We start from the raw sequence: 22,404 nt of genomic DNA on the forward strand, positions 1-22,404 counted from the left end.
GTTAAAATTTTTTTAATAACTATATTTGAAAGTAGTGGAAAAAGAAGTATAAGCAGGAATCGCTTTGATTTCTATCAGGTGATAAACTGAAATGTTTGAAAATTCATAACAATTTTTTTTGTTAGTTCATTTGATTGTGAGCACTGTTATTTAGTTTTACGAGACCTCAATATACTTTCTAAGTCTACGTTAATTAAATGTCTATAATATGTATTGCTATTTTTAAGTTAGATTGAACAGTTTTTTTATATAAACTTTATAAAAGCTTGCATGTAAATGGAGCAAAAAGGATCATCTGAGCCTTTATCCTGACAAAGTTGTGAATAATAAAAATAGTAATTAAAAAGTAAATTGGGATAAAGCAATTTTATAATGAATATATTAAACAAACATTTTATTTCATTCCATTCCAACTCTGCTTATTATTTTTTGACGAAATACCAGATCAAGGTTGTTTGCAGTGTGTTCTCTGTAAAAACTGTACCCATGAAATTTATATTTTGCATTGGTTGAATAAAGTAGCTATTATTTCGTAAAATTTTAAAATTAAAATTAAGACATTGGACCTTTTTACTGAACATAGTCAGATACCGCAATAATAAATACTATAATGATCATATTCATACATTTTATTATTATTTCTATTGAATTAACTCTATTGAATATCTATACAAAACTTTAAAAAGTAAGTTCAAAGATGAAACTTTACCAACGAAATAAGTCTTCTCAATAAAATTTTGACAAAAATGTGTAGAAAAAATATATTTTTAAACCGTGTACAAGTGAAAACTTGAAACAAGTTTAATTTTTAAATGTAAAAATTTTAATGTCCAGGAAATTCCTTCTAATAATAACATGTCAAAAGTTACATACTTTATTCTTTAGCATAATATATCTCAAATAGCTGAAAATAAAATATTTGTTATATGTGTATAAATGAAAAAGATCTCATACTATTCAATATTATTTATTTTACTTATTAATAAATATTCAGACAGTCATTTTTCATATAATATATTTATAGGTATGTTCGAATTTAGCACTCCATTCATAATTTTACATTATACTATTATATTTATATATATTTATATAATCATTACTTCTATCTTCCGATTAATACATTCAGTTATATATACAAAGTATTCACTATATCTTATGTGAATTATACACATTTTAGGGAAAGGAATGATAAAACAAGTAAGACAGAAAAAAAATGGTTGAGTAACTATTAAATCACAACTATGTTGCCAATCTCAATAAATTTTATCATGAATTTGAATAACATTTACCACGCTTATAGAATATATTGTCTAAATTTTATGTAGGTAATTATTTTATTTATAAAGATTTCAATATAACTTAAAGTGATTAACATCTGTAATTGTTTAAATGAAATAGCTAATCATAGTCTAGTTCAAAGATTTAAAGCAGAAAGTATTTACATGACGATTCTAAGAAAATTCAATCCATAACATTCCTTAAGGTAGCAATACTATCATATCTATAGCAACAACTAACATTATCCTTAACCTTAGCACTTAATAAGTATGCTAATAGTTAACGGTAAGTTTTGCCGTATAAAGCTTGATAAACTTAGCCATATATGCATCTAAATTCTTGCTTATGTTATTTAACATATATCAATTATTATCACAATTATATATTTTAGATCATGTTTTCAATATAATACATTATAGTACATTGCCAAGAATATGTACTGGAAATATATACATTACGCTAATAAGAATTTTATAATAATGTTTTTTAACATAATTTTTATTACAATTGGTCTGTTAATTATTTCTACTACTATTAAATGCAAAATGTTAACAAATAAGTACGTATATATAAAGAGTGATTAAATTTGCGGAATTTTGTTTTTTTTCATATTTGGGATGTTGCAAAATTAGTATTTACGAAATCAGGTTATTTCCGTCATGGCAGTTATTCAGATGAATAACCTTACAAGAGTAAATCAAATGAACCACAATATCTCAATCAAGATAAAAATTCTGGTTGAATTAGTATATTTAACCCATTGAAAATTACGGAACCGTTTATCTATTGTATGCTCATGACATTATTGAAAATGTAGCTTATGGTACTTCAGAACCAGAACACTTAGTTGTAACACTTAGAACTCTATTAACACAAATGATATTCTTTCACAAAGGAGATTCAGTTCGCGATATTGAAATCGTCCACTCAAACTAGAAACGGAATCTTAGAACGGTACGTACCACGAAACTCGGTCGAGTACTACTGGTGGCGTCAGTACTTTTGCGCGCAGTCCGGCTGGTAATATGTCCCGGTATGCGGCCGGTAATGAGCCGTCGTCACGGGTGGCGGTGTCGTCACTCTCGGCGGGCTGCCCTGCACAGAACCGGGCGTAGGGAGCGGCGGCGCCATTTGACAGCTCGGAGCTTCAAATAAATCCCGAAATCCGGGAGGCATTTCAGGCGATGTTTCCGGCGTATACCATGCCGAAGGTCGCGTCGCATATTGTTGTGTTTGGTGCTGATGTTGTTGCTGTTCTTCTTGATATTGTGAACAATGGTACGGGTACAAGCCTGGTAGATTTGTTAATGAAGGTGTTCTTGCATATGCACCACCCATTAAGCTGTCCACACTAAATGCGGCGCTCGTGTCCATTACTGTAGTGTGATCTGCTAGAGTTAATTCTTGAGTTCCTGACACTACGCCTGCTACAATACTTGGATATTTATTAGATCCGCAGTCTGGTTCACGTTTCAACTTAGGTTTAACATCGACTTTCACATCGTCTAATTGTTGTAGAAGCTGCCTTTTAACAGAAACAGCGTCGTGCGCCATCTGTAACTGTTGTTGACGTTTCAAAGCTTCCTCTTTTTCTTTCACAGCATCTTTTTTCTTGAAGCGTCTTCTTCGGCGCAAATAAGAGCCATTGTCAAACATATTATACGAATCCGGATCAAGCGTCCAATAACTTCCTTTTCCAGGCTTCTTGTCATCCCGAGCTACTTTTACGAAACATTCGTTCAAACTTAAATTATGCCTAATCGAATTTTGCCAGCCTTGTTTATTCTCTCGGTAATAAGGAAATCGTTCCATTATAAATTGATAAATACCGTTTAATGTTATCCGTTTTTCTGAAGCGTGCTGAATTGCCATAGCTATCAAAGCAATATATGAATACGGCGGTTTAACCATTTCTTTAGCTGCATGTAAAGATTGTTGTTGATGATGGTGATGATGATGATGATGTGCACTAAGCGCATAAGGTGACGTTCCTGCATATCCATAACGAGAATACTGTTCATAACCATATGGCGTTGTTGCAGCCGCATGCGGGACACCAGCGCTGGACACTGGATATCCAGCCGTGGCACTGGTTTGCCTGTAGTAGGCGTTCTGTTCACCGAATAGCGCGTGCATTTTTTTCACTTTTTTAAGTCCTAAATAACACAAGGTCTATAATAAACACATAACTTATTCACACAATTAATTATAAAATCACTTCAATGCTAACACGACTTAAATTCTAGCAAGAGTATAATATTATTAGAGTTGCAATAGTAGTTAGCTATCGCGCGCCCGTTATGCACTGAATTAGCGGTGGCTTCTATGCTTTTGCTGCCCAAAATCAACAACGACTGCGCGCACCACACGCCTGACTTGATGGCTGGCGTGAACCAAAATATTCCCTCTCTCCGCAGACTGCGAAAAGCCTAGTTCCGTCCCGTTCGCGCTAATAAGGGACTCTCGAAGTGGCATGCGATGGAAATTCCGATATTCGAAGCAACGTTCGTCTTGCTCTGGCTCGGAATTGAGCTCGGCCGAGACCGAACGGTTTGATCCAATAGCCCCTGAGGGCGGCTCCCTCGCCGACAATGGCATTGTTGCCCGCGACACGCCTTTCCCATTATCTGTTTCCGGTAGAAATTTATTCCGGGGATATTCGAAATAAGAACAAATAGGTCGGATAACGTTGCACGGAGCGACGGGACGGGGGCGGATACATAGAAATGTACTTTCTTTGGATGAGAACTTTGTGTCAACAACGCAAATTGAATTTCCCTAGTATAAACAGATTACTGACACCTTCTATAATTTATAGTGTGTATTTTAGCAACACTTCTTTATATAAGCTCGTATAATATGTACACTCGCGGCTGTATATATTGAACCTAGAAGCTTATCTATATAATGAGCCTTGTTTCTCTTTAAAAAATATTTGGATGATTATTAAAATGCTTGACTTGACATCTATCTTGCATCGGCAATTAATTATGTCATTATTGTGAAATGTATTCAAATTCAAATATTATATTATTGAGTTTTTACTACAATTATAAATCAATTTAATAAATTTATTTTATATATACTATTTAATTTTTACTTTAAATTGTTCGTTGACCTTAATAATATTTTGTATAAAATTGAGCAAACTAATATTAAATGTATTAATTCCTAAACCTAGTGAATTTCTATTAATTTCATCGTCGTTAGATTTTTTTTATCTTATATATAAAAATGGATCGCAAAATGTGTTGGTAAGCGCATAACTCAAAACGTGTGGACCAATTTGGCCAATTCTTCTTTTAAAATGTTCTTTGATGTCCAAGGATGGTTCTTACGGCGAGAAAAAATCGAATAATTGCCGGGGAAACCCTAAAAACAGCCCTTTCTTTTTTAATCGAGTAGGCAACGTACTTTGTAGAAAAAACAATGATCTATGCCATGACTTTTTGTGTAGTTTTTGATAATCTAATTTTTAATATTTTTTATATAAACATAGAAATATCTTTCCATGAACACAGGGTATTCTAATATTGTCTAGGTATCTTTCTATTAATTAACGAGCTATATTGGCAGCCAAAAACATTGATGTAAATGAATTGAATTACTTACTTTTAAATGCTTATAGTGTTTTATTTAATTATTTTTAATTCACACCGAATTATTACCAGGGTGACGATTCTGTTCAGGATAATTTTTAGCAAAGAATAGAAAAAAGATAGGAACAAAACACCGCCACATTACAATTTTTTTTGACAGAACGAGGTCTGTCGGGTCGGCTAGTTGTATATAATAATAAAAAACAATACTCTTTTCAATATATATAAATATTCTAAACCAAATGCCAATTATTCCGATAAATCTGTTTATATCTTAACATCAGTACCGACACATATGTATTTTATACATTAATGAAAAGTGAAACGATAAGTTAGATTTTACCATAAAACACTGTATTTATTTGTCCTGTAAAAATATTACGTGTATCACATATAGGTTCAATGTAGTAGGATAGGGCACAAAGGTCCAATTTTGATTTCGAGCAATTATATTGTGAAAACCAAACGAGTTTCATTACAACAAATACCTCATATCAAACGAACTGTGAACTGTTGTAATCTGGTCTTTTTTACCACATAGAAGGGGTAAATTGAGACAAAAAGGTCCAATGTGTTATTTCAATTTTAAAGGGATTTTACAAAATAATAGCTACATTATTCAAACAACGCAAAATATAACTTCCATGAGTACATTTTTTAAATATAACTTTTCATGAGTTGATTTTTACAGAGATGTAAATGACATTGATCTGGTATTATATCAGAAATATTAATCAGTAAGTTGTCCTATATACATGTACGTTTCAAAAATAGTGAGATCACAAAATTATCAAAATTAATTTTGAAAAATGTGGCCGTTTTAATTTTAATCCACAAGTGTGTTGCACATATGACTTGGTATATTTATCGTACATAAGACGACTAAAGCAACTTTGTTTGTTCAAGACGAGAGGCGCATTCGTATATATTTCGAAAGAAAATAAAATGATTCTTAGCGGGGCTTAATTTGATTGATATATTCTGCGACATGCTCGAGTACCTTTCCGCTTTACGCGACGTAATGTAACATATTACTGTTATTTCAATGTAAATCGAGCTAACTCGTTAATATTGTGCCACCGACTCGTTTTATAAAATAAGGTAAATAAGAAACATTAGTTGAATGATAATAAGCACAATACAAAATTACTACGAAAAATGGCGGCTTTTATAAAAAATTCTTGGGACTATCATGAATAAGAGAATAATTACTGAAAGTCAAATTGGAGCTTCGTGCCACGGGTGTCAAAAAAATAAACCTCATTTGGACCTATATGTGCTTGTTACGTACTATTTAGAACCTATAGGCTCCTTATCAAGTACATATTAGAACTTTTCATACATTTTAGAACCTTTGCAGGTCGATCCTACCTCCAACATATATAAAACAAAAATACAAAATGTAAAATGAAGCTAAAATAAGGCCATAATAAAGTTGACAAAATCAATCTGGAAAGTATTTCGATATATGGTACATACTGAAGAATGAAGAAAATAAAAACTCTATCGTATCCAATATTGTAAAAATGACGCAATTGGCTCAAATTGTCTTCTGTATTTCGAAGTATGAGAGGTAAGTTTGACCAAAAAAAAATGCATATGGTCTAAGAAGACTTACATGATCAGAGAAGTACAGTAAAAGTTTGCATGATATAAATATGGTAATCTCAGTATCTCACACCATGAACCTTGGGGCACAGCACCAATAATAATGATATATAAATTAAATTTACTGTAAATAGTACTCTCCCGACGTGCGCTAAGCTCGGTATGAAGCTTGTTAACGGTTTTCTGAATGAATTGGATTTTGAGTCGAAATTATAAAAACGAAAAGACAGAGAAAAGCACGTATCGCCCAAAGAAAACAATCGTTTGTTATTTTACGAATAAATTCCCCGCGCTACTGCAATATACCTACTGACTACTGCAGCCACGATTGGGGTTGCAAAAACCTTGCAACAGTAAAATCGACTATTAGAATAAAATTTATCTTTCATTAACTAAATTGTGTTAAAAAGATGCATCTAAAATTTTTTTATAGTTATAGTAAATAAAATTGTATACTGTTTGTCATAATTTATCATCTAATTTCTCATCTAATTTATCATCTAATTCTCATTTGAATTAACTTTACACATTACACCAGTTAGTTTTAATTTCATTATCTTATGAAAGTTCATCACCTTATAAGGTCTAAAGGCATTATATCATCGTATATCGTTTCAAAATTGTATAGTTTTTGCCATAGTTATATACACTTATAAAACAACAAAGATCACGTTTTTTATTGTTTTATCTCATTTTAGTCATGAAGTCATCAACCATATACGATTTTATTAAAAATAATTAAGGGTTAATGAATGTAATTTTGATCAACTATTTTTTTCCGATATCAGTCACATTGGAAATGACATCAGACATTGGATTTTACAATTATTATATAAAAGCACGTTTGTATTGATATAATTGGCAATTGTAATAAAGTTCTGTAATAAATGGGTATATGAAACCTAATGCATGAAAGTTCGATTTCGAAATGTTATTGATAAAAGCTCCATATTGAATATTTTGAAACGATATAGAAATGATTATCTCTTATTTACGAATAATCATGAGATATTTCGTTAAAATTATGTTTTTAGCAAGATGGCAAATGTGTTGAACATTACATAAATTATGAAATTAATGGAAAACGATATTTTTTTACTTTTCATGATACAATTATGATCTGTTTTCCTTATAGTAAAAACATTTAGTAATTATTATGACTATGTATATGTAATTCATTGTATACAGTTAGAATAAAAATATAGAGTTTATCCAGTGGTATGCTCTTGAAATGATTTTAAGTTCAAAAATAAGTTATAACTTAGTATAGTTATACTCATAATTATCAGATAAGCTTAATAATAATAAAGTTGGATGCGTAATTCCGCAAATTCAATTCAACAAAGAATAGTAATTTACGAACTAAAGCAATTTAATTTAAAAGTATGTTTTTTAATTTTTTTAATAAGACAGTTCGATATATTTCGATATATCGAAAATATAAATGTATCGTGTTTTAGCACGAATTTATGTATATACTATCGTCATCCCTATAATCTTTTCCGTACATGTATCTATTATTTTGGGTGTTCGCGTTGGTTATTTTTTCGCAGCAATCATAACATCTTCTTAAATTACCACCGTTTTGGAGGTAGATATTTTAATCTCATATACCAAGAACGTAGGATGAATTTATTTATTGTTTAGTATCAGGCCGAAAAGGACGCTGTCAGGGAATAAAATTATAATTTTGCTGTTTGAAATTTATTTCGAAAGTTTTTACAAAAGTATGGTGCTGGCTTAAATTATTTGTGTGTTAATTGAATTGTGTTAAAGAGGTTTTGGACTTCAAGAATCCAAAAGATATATCATTTTGATTTCATATAGCTTTTTTTGCAGTTGACAGTGATTTAATTTATTTGTGTGTTGAAGTGTAATGAACTTGGTGATTTTTTATACTAATTGAAACTTAGCCTATTGATATATTTAGGATTTTGTTAAAACTGTCATTGTTTAAGAAATTTAGTGCATTACAGTTTTGAAATTATAATCGATATTTTATCAATAAATTGTCGAAGAAGAAAGGCTGATTTGTGAAATTGAATGTGTCTTAAGTTGCTTAATAGTGTCTTAAAGTGGTTTTTCAAAATATTAATTACATCCAATCATTATTTTATGGTTATTCTTTGATTATGTTTTTTTTTTAATAGCTGTATATGAGGAATGTGTTAGACGATATAATATTCTTCGAGAGAAATAAAATTATGGAACTAACGAAAAACTGATAAACAATAATAGTGAGAACCGATTCACAATTTTATCATCAAAGTTTTGTCTATGATTAATATATCTATCGCGCCGACGGTAAAAATTTTATAAAAACATTCAAATTCGTAATCGAAATATAATATTACTTATTAAGTGAACCAAAGCTAATGCTAAAATAAATTATTTTTCTCTAAATTAATATATTGATATAATAATATAATTGGGACGAATAAAACACAAATTATGAATTGATTTATATCTAACTGTTATGTAGTGGGTTGAAACTAAAAATAATTCAATATAATTATAAAATAATAAATTTAATTATAAAATTATAAACGAAAAATGATGAACTAATTAGAGTAAGTCGCAATATTCAATAACAAAATCATGTATCGTTTTGCACTTTGCTTTATTTACAGTTATCGAATGCGGCTGTTCATTATTATATTTAATTTTTACAAGATATTTATTAGAGCAGTGCAAATATTTTTTATCCATGGATAAAAAATATTTACACTTCTCTAATAAATATCTTGTAAAAATTAAATATAATAATGAACAGCAACTTTACGAAAATATATATTTAAAATATAAATATTGATAGTCAGTTACATCGTCTTAAGATATAATTTTCAACTTCGAAAAAATCAAAGTTGATTACATCATGTGCTCTGCGTTTAACCACATGTATAATAAAATGATTATAAAAAAGTGTAAGAATACTCTACATAATACCACATGAGATTTTAGTTGACATTTTACTTAAATTGTTTACACTAAAATGTCATCGAGTATAGTCATCTTGTAATTGTAAACACACTGATGGTGTGACAACGTATTCCTCCACAAATGTTCGTTTTCTAACTATTTATGATTTAAAATTAATCAGTTGAGAAAGTTTTAGTAAAAGCTGATAAATTGACTAAAAATTGCTAAAAAAGAGTAAACGTTTTGGATAAATATTTATTTATCAAAAAGCAAAATGAAAACTTGTTTTAGTGATAGTTTAGTCCAGTATTTTTGTACTATATGATAATTATTTCCATCTGTTTACTAAAAATTATACAATAATTTTTACATCTATCCTAAAAATACAAGTAAAATTGTAGAAATGAACAAAATTATAAATACAAACACAAAATCTTCTATTACACAAAATTTGTCAATTTATCAAAATGCATGTATTACCAAGAGCTATGTGAGAAAACCATAAACTCTACACTATTTTGGTTATAAAGAAATTTTAAATGGAAATACTATAATAAAAATTAGTATTATGTTCCAAAAACTATTTTAGAAAAGATAATTGTCATTTCCACTATTCATACCGAATTTAAATTTTAATAATCGTAGAGAATATAAAATAGGCCATAGTTTTTTCGGGTACTGTATATGTGCTCTAAATTTAAATCATATTTATGATACAGCATGTTAACGGTGCAACATGTAGAATTACTATGAGAATGTGTGGTAATAATTGTTTATGTGCAACGAGATGAGAAAAAACATTATGATTAACAGATTCTTGTATGAGGGAACCATATTGTGTATAAACAACTATCGAACTATGTTCAGTTAAAATTTCCCGCTGATTTATCTTTGTAGAAATATGTTTTTTGCTATTTTTCTAAAATTTCTTATCTCGTCCTTTTTACCCCAAAGACGAGGTAAACGGGACAGCCAAGGGCAGAATAGTTTTTGTTGTATTTACTAACAATGTTAGCATTTTTAGTATATTTTTCAGAATTTTCATTAAGGGTATTCTTAAAATCAAAATAATCTATAGATTAGGGTTCACACATTCTGCTTGGCTTTATATACATGCTCATCAATTGAATTGTAGTTGGAGTCATAACAGAAACTAGTCCCGGGTTCGATCTCAACCTCGGCCAAACTCGATATCAAGCAGTTTCTGGGGTTATAGATCTCAAATATAATCTCAAGTGAAAATCAACACTATTGGATAAAAATATCTATAGTATATAGTACATAACAATAGCAATAGCAAAGAAGGGTAGTGAAATAATGGGTTGCTTTCTCAAAGAAAATTACATATTAGGAATAGAATACGTAGTTCTAGTCGCTATTGAAAATAAACAAATTATAAGGAACATACCTAGGTGCGTTTAGTTTACATAATATAATAATACTAAGTGTCCCATTCTACTGTAAAATATACCAATGTTATGGCAAGGCTATGTTATGTAGCAGTTTTCATACAAAATCCCACTAAATGCTGTCCGAAGCCATGCAGTTTGCAGTCAGGCGTTTCAGACAGAAAACCTAACATAGAAAACGCACAAATGTCAAAAAACGATATTATTATAACTGGATATTTGTGATATAAGTGAAGTTCCATTTTATAGCGTATAGAAGGTAGATGGCATTTCGACAGTTTTCAGTACGATTTTATATGAAAACTGCCACGTAATACAGCCTTGCCATAACATTGGTTTTTACGGCATAAACGGCCCATAAATAATGGAATTTTTCTCCTCATTAATGTTATTAATAGCATTGAACATTTAAATTCAAAACTCAAAACTCATCCTCTGTTCACTTAATAAAATTCCTTCAGAATTGTAACCGAATTTCATTCAAGTTTCGTGGCTGCCTCCTATCCTATCCTCTCGAACGAGTTCAGCTGTTGATTCCCAAATGAGTTTGAGCGAGGTGTCTTGTAATAACATTCAATATTGATTCTTTCGCCGGCCTCCGACAAGAGCTACCAAAATGTATTTATAATTACCTGATACGAGTACACGACGATCGTTATTTGAACTTAGCATATTTCTATCGCTTTTACAAACTTTGTGATTATTCTCGTTTAATATTACACGGTCAATATTGTTTTGTGTGTTTTGAGAGAAGGTGTTAAATATTTGTTAGGCCAGTTCTTGTGGACCGAATTAGACTAGTGCTTTAAAGATTTGAACAAGCATTTCCGTTAGACAAGTGTTGGTTTCATAAGATAAATATTGTGGAAATAAATTATATATATTTTGAATAAAATACTCGTATTACAATCACAATATTTTCAATTTTATTTTATTTAGCAATCAATAACATTGATTGTTTTTCAGACTAAATTAGGAAATAAAATAAAGTAACTGCAAAGGCGATTGTGATAAATTAAACAATGTAGAATAGACTACAAAATAAAATAGACACAATAATCAATAATTGTATATCATTATCAAAAAAGGATTCCCACAAATCACAATCAACATGCCTAAAATCGACATAATCAATACGAATTGAGATGTAGGGGCTTTTAAATTTATGACAGTAAAATTTTGAAATGTACAACCACTTTTCATAGGCATAATATTTTAGGATGTTTGTTAAGACTATGAACTTTATCATTATGCAAGAAGATTCAATTCTTTGTCAAATAAATTTTCAAAAACAGTTCAGCATTTCTGGATAAAATGGGTACGAACATATTTGCACTTTTCAGCTAATTCAATAGAAATTTCTTTGAAGATCGTCTCACAGAACGAGTGCCATAATCGAATTTTAAAAATTTGATTGTTCCTCTTTGAATTAATTTTAAAAACTGTAAAACCGCACCAGGTGTAGGATAAAAGGATTGAAACCTTTTTATCTATCTTGAAATTGAACATATTTGACTCAAAGCATAACTAGTGGGGTGTATGGCATCGTGCCTTAAGGCAAATTGCTGGAACTTCCCATACCGTAACGAAATGTTTGAGGAATACTGAATGTTTTCAAATAGATGATTATAAATGAATACTGTAACATTGTGTAATATTTATAAGAATTATATAAACTGAATTGCAAAGTAGAAATTATTTGTTTAAAGTATATTAGAACTTTAGTCAGAATTAAAAATAAAATCTGCATTATTTTCGATATATAATTTTTTAAAAAAAAAAAAAAAAGTTGAAACAATTTTTTTTTTCCAAAATCAATTATTTTGTTAAGACAAGCAGAAAGTTCTTTGAATCATTTAAATCGGACGCTTAGTTCTCTCAAAAACTGCCATTTTTTTAACATTTAGCTCTGTGTCTCCGAAACTACTGGCCTACCTTTGCCAAAAACTAATAACCACTTTTCCCCGTCATTACGAACTAAATGTTTTTTGGATCATACAAATCGGATGATCCGTTCTCTCAAAAACTCGATTTCTATTTTCTGCACTCTTTGCTCCTTATCTCCGAAACGGCTGGACCTGCCTTTGCCAAAAACTAATCAGCTCTTGAAAATTTGTATCCATACATACATACACACACATTCATTTTTTCTGAGGTGTGCCAAAATGTTCAGAAACCTTCAAAACGTCGAGAAATGCAAAAATTTTCAATTTCGATTTTCGGACCATTACAATAACTTACCCTACGGGAAGTTAAAAAATAATTCAAGCATTCGAAAACAAGAAATGATATAGTGATTTTTGAAGCGTTCTACGTATCGTAAAAATGTTAAAAATTTCAAAATGTCAGATTTAAAAACTGTCAATGAAAATTGAAATGTTAAAAAAAGTACAAAAATTAAAATAAACAAAACTTGATACCTGTCTCAAAGTTTAATTTAATCACATTTCTTTATGCATGACAAAGCACTTGAAAAATTATTTATTTAAGATCGGCACAATTGTGCCACATTTTCACACCTTCCTGCCTAAGGATTTCATCTTTGCTCTACGTAGTTACCGGACAAAAATACCCACGCAACGATCTGCTGTCCAGAAATTAAAAATAAATATTATCTTATAATTGACAATAGATTATTATAAATATATAACACCTCCGCCACACGTTGGTTTTCGAGAGGGTGCTAAGTAAATATCAAATCGTCAATAATCTTTCACTCTTTTGATGCTGTCAGAGGCTAAAATGTATTTTCGGGGCCAGCTTTAATTTGCACATAATGGATTGTTTTTATAGGACGACTCGACGATAAGAAATATTATAGGATAGGACGAACTCTGAGGTAGGAAGTAAAGGATAAGCTTCCCCGAGCATGAGTTGATCTGTGTGGTCGTAGTAAACAAACATGGGCGATGGGCAATGGGCATGTGACCATGCGCTTTCTTGAATGAAACACATGTGCCCATGTGCCGCGGAGAGAACGGCCTATGTAATGCGGGCACCCAAACTTATTATTAGTTATTCATTTTTTTTTAAATTTTAACAGCTATCAGCTAATATTCCTAATTTGTTAATGACTTCGGGCGTGCAACACAGCGGTTAACCACCCTTCTTTGCTATTACTACATTACATTATATTAGATATGTGTATCCAGGGCCGGTCCTGGGGTCTTCAGCGCCCGCATGCAAGTTTTGTTCTAGCGCCCCCCCCCCAATAATTTCAACTGTTTTATCAGTTTTTCATTAAAATCATTCTGGATTTAGTACACAAAAATTTAGATGTAATCTAAAAGCATATAAAATACATTGATTTTAAATTTATTTAGAAAATCGAGGCGATTCGCGGGTTGATCATAATCAAAATTTTTAAATTCTCAATTATTTCTAACGTAGGTGTAATATCAATATTTTGGTTTTGAAACATTTAACTTATTTATTATGCGATTTATTCTATAGAGCAAATCACGCCAAAAGAGCAAAAAAAGAATAGTCTTTAATTTTTAAACATAACATTCGTATTTTATGTTTTAAATCAAATTTTATTTTAATTTATTTTTTCATTATTCACAATATCCATAATTGCATCGTAAACTTCTCCGTATTGGTATCGTAAGAGCCGAATTGTATTCAGCTTTACTTTCCCATCAGATTCAACGTGTTGTTTTAAAAACGTATTTTTTAAGTATTGTCCAAAATTAGTAAAAGATGCGAAGAAATTACATATTTCCTTAACTGTACTGAAACAAACAAATTATATTTGCATCTGTATTATTTCTGCATAGTTAATACTTAAATTATGTATATAAAAACCTTAAAGATTTTTGTTCCTAAGTACATTTTGCTTTCATTTTTCATATTTGCTCCATTTCCATAACCCTAACCACGCATGTCTTCAACATTCAAAATTCATCAGAAGCGAAACATTTGGAACAAAAACAAAAGTTACGAATCAATTTCTCGGAATAAACATGCCATTTTTTAAGCACTGACTCCCCATTTTTCATTTTCCCGATTATAATTTGTTTATATTTTTTAACAAGTTCCGTTTTAACTAAATCAGCTCGCAATTTTTCGTCAATAATGCCTAATAATTAATTTAATATTTCGCAGGTTTGAGCCTATGGGATTGAACACTAGATAATTTTTTTTTCGATTCCACGGTAAATTCAAAAAAAAGAAAAAATTGAATAAGTAGATTAAGCAATGAACAGAGCTGTTATTTACTAATTTGCAGAGTTATTAATCGGTTAATTGTTTCTATTGATATCACATTGCAAAATAAATGTGAATAAATGCTTTTTGTGTCTTTGTATCCCTAATTAAGTTAGATTGTTTATTATAATTTATTATGTATACTTGATTTTATATAAATAATTCTAGATTTTATATAAAAAATATAAATATTATAATATAAATTTAATTTCCGAAACTCGTTTTGGCGCCCCCTAAGGCGTGCGCCCGCATTTTTTGCATGCATCGCATGCAAGGCAGGACCGGCCCTGTGTGTATCTATAATGTATGTGATGCAGCAATGCCGGCGAAAGGCGATTTTCAATTGGCAATCATATATGAAATCTATTATCATAAGTAAAAACTGCTTGATATCGAGCTTGGCCGAGGTTGAGACCGAACTCGGCACTAGTTAGTGCTAGTTCACGTCCTTGCAAATTACGCCATATTTCATTGTTTATCTCTATAAAACTTTGGCATTTTGCCTTAAGGCAAGTTGCATGAACTTCTTGATACGAATAAATAATCGATACCAATAGCTTTATCTAGATAAAACTTTCCACTGTTTATTTCAAATATAAAATTTTATTTTTTACTAATAATAATCAATCCATATTGAATATCTTACGTTTCAAGCTAAGTAAAAACTTAGCTTTCATATTGACACCTGTAAGTAATAATTAAATTTGTGAAGACGGCGTGCAAAAAATGCTTTTACAAAAAGTTCGTAATTTTGAAAAAGTTCAAAAAAAAAATTAAAGTTTTTAGTTTAAAATAGGATAATAATGTGTAATACATAATAATGTAATACTTCCTTCTACTACTATTATCATATAGTCCTAGTATCAAACTAGAAGACAATTTAAAAAAAAAAACACACTAATAGCTAACAAAAACACCGTTTTTTTTAAAAAGATTCTTTAACAATAATGTGATTGTTGAGAAGCTTATTTATGAATAAACCTAATCTACCGAGTTCGATTTTTTGGTTTTTGACCATATAAAAGTTTATTAGAATATTATATTTGCAATGTACACAATTTGGTATGTTTTTTAAAAAAATATTTTTTTGACCATTAATCATACAGTAAAACTTTATTAAATATTTTTATGGCTAATAATCATACGTATCTGTTTAAAAAATATATTTTCTGTTAACAAAGCACAGATAAAATTTTCAACAATACACATTTAAAAGATTTTGAATTACAATTAAAATTATCTTTTTTGCATTCAATTAATACATTCACCTCTTCAGGTTAATTTTTAATACATAGTGAGTTAGTATAAAATATTACAACTTTGAAGTACCTGCAAAAAGGATTCTGTGTTATAGAGATTATGTTAAATTTAAAGACAGAAAAATAATTTTTCTACATTATTTATTAATTAACAAAAATTGTATTGTCCATTCATTTACACATTTACATAAAAAGTATACTATCTACCTATATAGATTGCATACTATTGCAACTTCTGCCACAGTATACAATATTATCACAAGTTATGAACAAAAACTTATTCTAATGAATCACATACACTTTATGATAAGTTTGTTAAAGGTACGCGACTATATATTCAAAATTAATTTTGATTTTGGTCAATATTTATTTTGCACATTCAGGTTTAGTAGATTACATATATTTGTAATATGGGAAATATGCATATTTTTAATTTCTATGTAAATGCCACAGACACGTGTCTTGGTGATAATGAAAATTATTTATACTTAGTTCATATTAATATTTTATTATTAAAATTTACATCTTTGTAGTTTGCATACCATTCGGTTTTCAAATTAGAAATTGAAAATTATCCATAATAATATTTGCAAATTAAGTTTATTTAAATTAGAAATTGAAAATCATCCATAATAATATTTGCTTCAAATATATTATTAATAAATTGTCTTGTATAAATCATAGCATTTAATCATATATAAAAAGTATGCATACTTCCAGGTTAAATACAGATATTCACAGTTTAATGCATGCCTAAAAATCTATGCTTAACATCAAATATGCAAAGAAAAATATAATAATTATATTCAATTAGTGGCAAAAAATAATTCAAAATAATTCTGTATGATGAATATAAATTAAGCATTTTATGCACATTGTAAATTTAAAAAAAAGTAAAATACTAAATAAGATTTCTAAATAGAGATTGGCAGGACTATGTTATTTTATAAGCTATTAAATAGATAATTACCTATAAAACCTTCAAAATATAGCGGCAAATTTATCAAAAATAACATTTTATAAAAATCATTAACCTAACATATTTCTAAACAAGTATCACGATTTAAAAATTATATCCTTATAGGTGTTCCCAATAAACTATTATTAACAAACAAATCAATAACAAATAAAATGTCAATTTACACCTTAAATTGTTTGTACCATCAGTATTAATTTTTAACAATGTTTTTGAGTCTACCTGCAATTACTCTGCCGAAGTGGGTTCCGTCCCAATAGCACTTTCCACAACCTTCGCAAACATAAAATACTGAAACATTATTGAGAACTGTTAATGGTATCAGGTTGGCTTGGATTAAAGCACCACTTTTCGTAAATCGATTTAAAGCATTGCCTCGAACTGAAAAATATGTTAAAGCTGACATGAATAACAACATAAACTAGAACATTATTAGGAACTCTATAATACATACCTAATTGCCAGGATCTGCTATTTACGGGTAGTTGTTCTAAAGTTCCACAAAAAGAATTACCAAGTGCATTGTTAATATTCGCTAAACTAAGCATCTCACTGCGGGAAAAACTTGAGAATTCATTGTTGTTGCATATCTAAATAAAAGTGCACTTATCATTTTATTTTATTCTTTGAGTAAAATTGTTAACCTTAACCAATATTACCTGACATCTGCTGAAAATATTGTTTTCAGTAACTTCAATGTTGTAATAATGTAATACTTCTTTTAATTGTTCATCAACCGGATCAGATTTCACTCTATAGCAGTACCCGAGAGGAACAAATTGATGCAACTGGAATATTTAAAATTTTAAATTATTCGAAATTATTTTTAACTAAAAGTTTGATCGTATTGTATAAATCCAAAATAATATGTATGTTGCCTACCCTATTGAATGCTGTGCCTCTTGTTAATATAATTCGTTGCTGTTGTTGAGCAATATTGATACATATGTCATGGTCTTTACTATTATCAATTGATATAGCATCAACACCACACTTCCGTAAACATCTCGCCAAGCCCTCCAACATACTATCACAGACAACCTTTATAGCATCTACTCCACGTGTTGGCAAATTAGCAAAAGGACTAGGAACTTGTTCTATTATGGTTGTTGGCTGCTAAAAAATGCAAAACTTCAGTTTAATAAAGCCATTTTTGTGTTTATGTAAATACTGCTTTTATTTTTTTAGTAAGTCTTAAAAATTTCACCACATTTCAGGAGAGTTGCAGAAATATCAATATATATCATTAGTTTAATAATATTTAAAGCATTACCAAAATTAAAATCTATTATATGATCAAAGAGTTAAAAACATATGAGATAAAAATCTAACCTTTTTATCATTTTTCTTCTTATTACGTTTCTTGGGAGATCGAACATTTTGTGTTATTCTATCATACATTTCAATTAAATTTATATTGCAATTATTGCAAACATCTACAATGACATCATGAACTTCCAACAAACAATGTGCATCCAAAGCTATGTAAAAATTAAACTATTAAATGTAATGTTATATTAATTAGAATGGTGTAATTTTATACCAAACCTGCATATAAAATTTGTTCCTTCCTGAGTGGTCGAAGTTCCCAATTTGAAAATTGATTTGTTTTATCAAGATTTGCACCTAAACATAATTGAACCAGTGCTGAAAGTCCATCACCACAACCTGGCTCACCTAAATATGTTTATATATGTAATTTAATTTCCTGATTTAAAAATAAAATATTGTAGAAGATAATACTTACCTGAATATGGATATTTAAAATAGGAATTTCTCCCAAGAGCTTTTGTGAGGTCCTGCAAATCCAACCAACCAACACCACCACAAAATATAGAATTTCGCAATTTTAGAGTTGATTGAATTTTTTCTAAATCCAGCCGTAGACCATATCCTGAAAGTCACACAGATCAGTTTGTGCATCATTTCTATACTCATCCGAGATATTAATATAAAAAGTCTTTGACACATACTTATATATACATTAAATATGTAGTAATATTCTATATTTAAATATGCAGGACATGTATATAAATACAAAATAATAATTACCTAGTTTTAAAATCTCATGATTCTCAAATAATTGTATTGATAATTGCTTCCACAAATGATGTGCATGACCCAACTCAACAACATCTAATAAATAAATATTCTTTCCTGTAGAGAGTTGAATCAAAGCAACATCTGATGGCTTAGTTCCAAAATATGGCTTCCACTCTGAATCTAAACCAACTCGAGTCACATTCTAAAAATATTATTTATCACTTATGGCATATTAATGTCAATTAATATTTCTACTTGAATAATTTGATCCACACACAAATTATGGACTTTTATGTACAAACCTCAAACCCATGCCGTAGCATGTCCTCAAAAAGGTATTCTGTATCCACAAGAACAATATTATCCATAGGTATATTTAGACAATGGAATTTTATGTTATTTACTTCATTTGAATTTGTAAAATGATTTTGTTTTGTATGCATTGGAAATTTGTTAGAAGTATGAGGAATTGTATTACAAATATTTAAATTTTTTTTATCAATTGGGTCAGGATCCCAGTTATCATCCTCAGGTTCACAAAATGTTGGTGAGCTGAATTCTCTAATAAAAAATAAATAAATTATGATTTGAAAATATTTGTTCAATTATGAAATATAGTTTTAAATTTACTTCAAAGCGTAAGGCCAATATTCGAAAGGGACTGCATAATGCTGAGCCCATTTGAGAGCTCCGGCCACATCCCCATGCCTAACCATTAAATTAATCAATTCTCTTTGCATTTCTTCATTTTGCCCAACAGCTTCTTGCATCATTTCATTCCATGAAGCTTCATCTAAAAATTATTATAAACCTATAATAATGTTCTATAATTATAACATGTGCTCTAAAAAATTACTTAGAGATTCTTCGACATATCTTTTATGAGCTATAAAATTCAATGCTCCTTCATTTCTCTTTAAGTTCAAATTCTGACAAACATCTGGTCCTATAGAATATTTTGAACATAATCTTGCAATAAGTTTACTCAAAGGCTTTGGGTGAAGCTTGTCATATTTAACTTCAGGAATGGAATGCTCTCTGCAACGAAACGTTTAAAATCCAATTTTATTTATAGAAGTAGAAGTATTCTATTTTATAAATTTCATAAGCACTTAAGTAAACAAACTTAACATTTACCTAATAAAAGGCTCTATGCAAGTTCGTACTGTAGAATTTTTATTTAATAAACCATCCAAAAATTTAACAAGTATTCCTTGCATGTGTGGATTTTGATCAAGATATTGTTCAGCCAAGTCTTGTCTGTCTTGAAGAATAAGCGGAAGGACAAAATCCGCATATGTAATATTTGCATTCAAGTTCAAACATATAGCCCACTGACATACCTACATTAAAAAAATATTGATTGGATCCATATATCAAAATATCCAAATTTAAACTGGAACATACCTCTTTATATTCTTTTCTTGAGAGCATTTCATTTATATTTTGAAGAAACATGTCACTTTGTTCATACAATCGAAAAGTTTCATTAAACAATTTTACAACATTTGTTACTTTGCTAGACTTTACAAGTGTGAATGCTATCCATTGAACTTCTTTTGTTAATGATGGTTTTAACTCATTATAATATGACTTGCTCCAATTATTCAATTCCTCAATGACTATAAGCAATAATCAATATTTTATATAATATTTGATAGTTATAGTTACATTAAGCATACAGTTATTGTACAATAACATTAAAAAAATCAATAATACTGAATTGAATTATGTTGGGATATATGGAGAAGTAGTTGATTTTTTTAAGAAATTTTAATTTCAACATTATAATTTTGGATGATTGTAAACATTTCAATTATATTTTTAATTTTTTTTTCAATTATATTTTGTTATCCAACATTTTTTCATTTAATTATTACACTCATTCTAATACAACAACACTTGCATTAATAAAATATACCTTTTGTCCCTTTTATTAATTAATTTATGATCTAACTACCATTAGTTACTATTCTTAGAGCATAGTAAATTCTCAATTAATGCTTATTGTAAACTAAATGTAAAATATTAATATCTACAAAAAATTGGCAATATAATATACTCACTGACATATGGCAATTTGTTTGGTTTTGCTTCATTATAATCACCACAATTTACAAATAATTTTAATCCTGAATAATATGGATTTGGAGCAGAAGAGAAAAATGAATGTAGCGTCCTTTCCACATGCTGTGACTTTTTCCCTAAAATTATATTAAATTGATTAAAATGCGTAATATAATGATTTAAATAGGAACAGTATGAATATTTGTTAACTTATTTTGAAAATCATTTATTGGAATTATTAATGTTGACTTCTTGCAATTCTAATTAGATTACATTTTTGCCATAAAATATAGCAGTTTTTATCTCTGAATGAGTCAGATATAAAAAAATAAATAAGCTACATAAATTTGAATATGTTTTCATACATGATCTCCATAGTGCTTTTAACTTATCAAACCATTGGCTTGTAGCTTCATCTAAATCTTTATCGAAAGGCTTTCCATCAAAGGTACAAGATTCAAAAACAGATGGAACAACTCTAATGTGTAAATTGGGCACTCCCAGTTCTTCAATATTTTGTTTAGGATTTGTAAAGAGTAGATCACCAGTGTCATCTTCAGAATCTGATAAACCTGCTGGGACATATTTATTCTGAGAATTTTGTGCGTTCATCTCCTTGAACTTTGTCTTGCTATTTATACTATTCGGTGTTTTGTAGCTACGATGAAAGTGGCCGCCTTTACGTTCAAACGTTTTATTAAATGACATCACGAAATATGATCTTTTTTGGACTAATTTAGTACTTCGACGTTACCAGTAATTATGAAACATTATTTATACGATTGAATGAAGATTTTGAAGAAAATAATTATAAAATAATCCCTGTAAGAAAATTTTGACGTTAATGATAGTTTCAACAAATTGTGTACAGATGGACTGTCAAATATTTCATAAAAATCTACAGCTTAGCCAACATGATAAAAAAGTTAAGTTTTACTGTTGACATGTTGGTGACATTTTCTCAAATATAACCAATTTGAACTGTCAAAATTAAATATTTGTTATAAATAATAATGACAATAATTAATTTTAAGTTT

General features: G+C 29.3%; 2 protein-coding genes across 3 annotated transcripts; both read right to left on the reverse strand.

Moving 5' to 3' along the window:
* Window positions 1-2,271: 2,271 nt before the first annotated feature.
* Window positions 2,272-3,189, reverse strand: LOC113386062 (fork head domain-containing protein crocodile-like). The gene has a single exon (XM_026623871.1). It carries the CDS (start codon window positions 3,187-3,189, stop codon window positions 2,272-2,274), a length of 918 nt encoding a protein of 305 aa, XP_026479656.1.
* Window positions 3,190-17,280: 14,091 nt separating this feature from the next.
* On the reverse strand, window positions 17,281-22,197 carry LOC113385113 (exonuclease mut-7 homolog). 2 transcript variants are annotated; one of them, XM_026622925.1, is made up of 15 exons: window positions 21,733-22,197; window positions 21,367-21,504; window positions 20,708-20,922; window positions 20,438-20,643; window positions 20,157-20,338; window positions 19,931-20,093; window positions 19,603-19,861; window positions 19,310-19,502; window positions 19,005-19,151; window positions 18,806-18,934; window positions 18,590-18,738; window positions 18,140-18,370; window positions 17,917-18,045; window positions 17,712-17,847; window positions 17,281-17,638 (listed from the first exon to the last, which is right to left on the reverse strand). In XM_026622925.1, exons 1-15 carry the CDS (start codon window positions 22,073-22,075, stop codon window positions 17,451-17,453), a joined length of 2,808 nt encoding a protein of 935 aa, XP_026478710.1. In that variant the 5' UTR covers window positions 22,076-22,197; the 3' UTR covers window positions 17,281-17,450. The 2 variants fall into 2 exon arrangements, with proteins under 2 accessions (XP_026478710.1, XP_026478709.1); XM_026622924.1 differs by having other exon boundaries at window positions 18,140-18,373.
* Between the last annotated feature and the right edge of the window lie 207 nt (window positions 22,198-22,404).

This window comes from Ctenocephalides felis, unplaced genomic scaffold (assembly GCF_003426905.1).
Source record: "Ctenocephalides felis isolate EL2017-DRISC unplaced genomic scaffold, ASM342690v1 CF-g0.4_SCAFFOLD_03571, whole genome shotgun sequence".
Taxonomy (NCBI): domain Eukaryota; kingdom Metazoa; phylum Arthropoda; class Insecta; order Siphonaptera; family Pulicidae; genus Ctenocephalides; species Ctenocephalides felis.